The following is a 3,621-nucleotide window of genomic DNA, read 5'->3' as shown; positions in this document are numbered from 1 at the left end:
GAAAGCAGAGCCAAGAATTGGAAGAACTTGAGTCCCAGTGAAGTCATTTCAGCTCAAAACCCAGCTGTGCCTGAAGCAATTCTCCTGAACTTTTCAGCTATATTAACCAACATATTCCCTTTCTAAGTCAGTTTGAGCAGTTTTTGTTACAACTAAAAAGAGTTTTAATTATTAGTCATTTAGGTAAAGCTCCCACCCAAGGGAGGAATACCTTGTTGTTTTTTTTCTTTTTAAATTAATTTTTAAATTTATTGGGGTTACATTAATAAAATTATATAGGTTTCAAGTGTATAATTCTATAATACATCATCTGTATATTGCATTGTGTTTACCACCCAAAGTCAAATCTCCTTCTTGTCACCATATTATTTGATTCCCTTTTCCCTCATTACCTTGCCCCACTTTACTTTCCCTTTGGTAATCACCATACTGCTGTCTGTGTCTATGAGTTTTTGTTTATCTTGTTTGTTCATTTGTTGCTATCAGTTTTGTTTTTGTTTTTTTTAAACCAAGCTCTGGCCAATTTTATTAAAGAAAAATTTCCCATGATTTACTTTTCACCAGTCTGTTCTGGCATGCTTCTAATGATATCAGAATCACCTGGGTCAATGATAGCCAGTGTGCATACCCTGTAGTATTTTCCACACGCTGTGCCCAATTCAATATTATTGCCACTGTAGTGATGGACACCAGTCTTGGCCAACATGGCATAGTACTCTATTTCAGATATCCTCAAGGCCGGGCAGTTGTTGGCGAGGATGACCAGCTTCGATTTGCCTTGTCGGATCATCTTCAGCGTCTGCTTGTACCCCAGCACGTACTTCCCACTTTTCATCACCAGCTGGAGCCTGGAGTTAATTGACTCCAACGACTTTTTTGTCTTCTTTGCGGCCACCATCTTCCTGCCTCAAGTGCGGGACGGCCCCCAACCAGATGCAGCCGCCAAGATGGCCGGGGAGCGAGAAAGCTGCTATCAGTTTTATATCCCACATACTAGAGGCCCGGTGCACAAAATTCATGCACTGGAGGGGGGTGGTCCCTTAGACCGGCCTGCCCCCTCTCACAGTCTGGGAGCCCTCAGGGGCAGGAGGCGACCCAGCGATCATGGGAAGGCGATGCCCCATCACACCTCTGCTGCTGCCACTGCCGACAGCACAACACCACTGCGCTTGCCAGCCATGAGCCCTGTGGGAGCGTACTGACCACCAGGGAGCAGGTCATGTGTTGAGCATCTGCCCCCTAGTGGTCAGTGCGTATCATAGCAACTGGTCATTCTGGTCATTCCACCATAATGGTTGCTTAGGCTTTTATTATATAGATGAGTGCAATCATATGGTTCTTGACCTTTTTCTGTCTGACTTATTTCACTTAGCATAATATTCTTAACTTCCATTCACATTGCCGCAAATGGCAGTATTTTATCTTTTCTTATGGTTGAGTAATATTCCATTGTACACATGTACCACATCTTCTTTATCCAGTCATCAATCAAAGGACATTTCCACTGTTTCCATGTCTTGGCCCCTGTGAATAATACTGCAATGAACATAGGGGTACATATGTCTTTGTGAATAAATGTTTTCAAATTTTTCAGGTAGATACCGAGAAGAGGGGTGATGGGTCATATGATAACTCTATTCTTAATTTGTTGAGGAACCTCCATACTGGTTTCCATAGTGGCTGTACCAAATTCCTACCAACAGTGAATGAGGGTTCCTTTTTCTCCACAACCTCTCCAACACTTATTACTTGTCTTCTTGATAATAGCCACTCTAACAGGTGTGAGGTGGTATCTCATTATAGTTTTGATTTATATTTTCCTAATAGCTAGTGAAGTTAAGCATCTTTTCATATGCTCTGTTGGCCACTGTATGTCTTCTTGGGAGAAATGTCTGTTCAGTTTCTCTGCCCATTTTTAAATTGGATTGTTTGATTTTTTTGTTGTTGAGTTGTAGGAGTTCTTTATATATTTTGAATATTAACCCCGTGTTGGAGGTGTTGTTTCCAAATATCTTCTCCCATTCAGTTGTTTGCCTTTTTGTTTTATTGATGATTTCTTTTGCTGTGCAGAAACTTTTTAGTTTCATACTGTTCCATTTATTTATTTTTACTTCCCTTACCTTTAAGGTCAAATTCATAAAATCCTCTCTAAGACTAAGCTCCATAAGTTCAGTACCTATGTTTTCTTCTATGTAATTTATTGTTTCAGGTCTAACATTTTGGTCTTGATCCATTTTAAGTTAATTTTTGCATATAGTGACAAATAGCAGTCTAGTTTCATTCTTTTGCATGTGGCTTTCCAATTTTTCCAGCACCATTTATTGAAGAGGCTTTCTTTTCTTCAGGTTTTTTTTGTTTGTTTGTTTGTTTTGTTTTGTTTGTTTGTTTTTGGCTCCTTTGTGAAAAAGTATTTGCCAAGGGGGCAGGAGAACCAAGATGGCATCATAGTCAAATGCCTGTACTCACTGCCTCCCACAACCACATCACAATTACAACTAAAATACAGAACAACCATAATCCAGAATCACTACAAAGCTGGCTGAATAGAAGTACTACAACTAGAGAAGTAAAGAAGAAAGCATACAAGACTGGTAGGAGGTACGGAGGCACAGAATGGGCTGGTCCGACACACACATGGGCCACTTTTTTAACCGGGAGGGAGATCGCCTCTGCGGAGGCTGACCAGAGGAGCAAAGGGTCCCAGCCCCACACCAGAAGCACAGCCCAGGGTCCTAGAGCTGGGAAAATAAGTCCCTACAGGCAGTAAGAACTACGGGCTGTAAAACCCAGTGTAGATTGGAGCTGAGTGACAGGCTGCTGGAGACACAGCTGCTCCTCTTAAAAGGCCAGCACCATGAACTGAATTTACAAGCTCCCGCTTCCTTTGAGCTCCAGTGCCAGGTGAGGCTCTGGGGAACCCAGACACATATGAGGAGAAACTGAACTGTCTGGCATCAGGGAAGGAACTCGAGGGCAGCTTTCTTCCAGATGGAGGTGCTCACAGCAGTCATTGTTCCTGTGCTGGGACCTCCCCTGTTGCAGGGCTGACTGGCAGCCATTTCTGTTTGCTCTGCCCTGGTGATTCCCTGAGACCTTGCCCCACCCAATTTACAACCCCACCCAAACTGTGCACAGCGGCTTTTGCATATGAATGGCCTGTCCTTTCTCAGGCTAAAAACCTGTCAAATAAGTTGCAGTTGGGTCAGGGAGCCCCAAACCTATCAATAAGAGGCCCAAGACCCAGGACCAGCACCAGCACCAGCATCAGCCTGCCTTGCTTCACAGTTGGGCCTCATCTGGGCATTTCTAAACCTGATACAAAGAGGAGGAATCTGCAGATCTCTCTGTAGCTCCTGCTGGGTGACCCCAGGAAGTGGCTAACTTTGCACCTCCCTGGAGACCCAAGAGCCAGTGTGCCCAGTGGTCAGTGTCAGACCATACCAGATTACAACTCTTCACATCCATAAACAACACACTCAAGGGGCAGACTCAGTGAGCACCAAAGCCCCACTGAAGCAAGTCCTGCTCCATAGGGGTATCTCCTGCACAACAGCTCTCTCTCTATAGTCGCAGCTGGTCCCCACAGCCAATTGGCCTGGAGGTCAATTCCTCCCAGTGACA

The 3,621-nt window shown here is 44.0% G+C and overlaps 1 protein-coding gene across 1 annotated transcript; it reads right to left on the bottom strand.

Annotated features, from left to right (window-relative positions):
- Nucleotides 1-497: 497 nt before the first annotated feature.
- On the bottom strand, nucleotides 498-962 carry LOC102248830 (60S ribosomal protein L30). The gene has a single exon (XM_005866796.2). The coding sequence runs from the start codon at nucleotides 896-898 to the stop codon at nucleotides 551-553; it is 348 nt and encodes a 115-aa protein (XP_005866858.1). The 5' UTR covers nucleotides 899-962; the 3' UTR covers nucleotides 498-550.
- Between the last annotated feature and the right edge of the window lie 2,659 nt (nucleotides 963-3,621).

This window comes from Myotis brandtii, unplaced genomic scaffold (assembly GCF_000412655.1).
Source record: "Myotis brandtii unplaced genomic scaffold, ASM41265v1 scaffold237, whole genome shotgun sequence".
Taxonomy (NCBI): domain Eukaryota; kingdom Metazoa; phylum Chordata; class Mammalia; order Chiroptera; family Vespertilionidae; genus Myotis; species Myotis brandtii.
This window is presented reverse-complemented; position numbering and strand designations above follow the sequence as displayed.

Excerpts from the sequence above, each read along its gene's own strand:
- LOC102248830 (XM_005866796.2), bottom strand. The coding sequence starts at position 898 with ATGGTGGCCGCAAAGAAGACAAAAAAGTCGTTGGAGTCAATTAACTCC.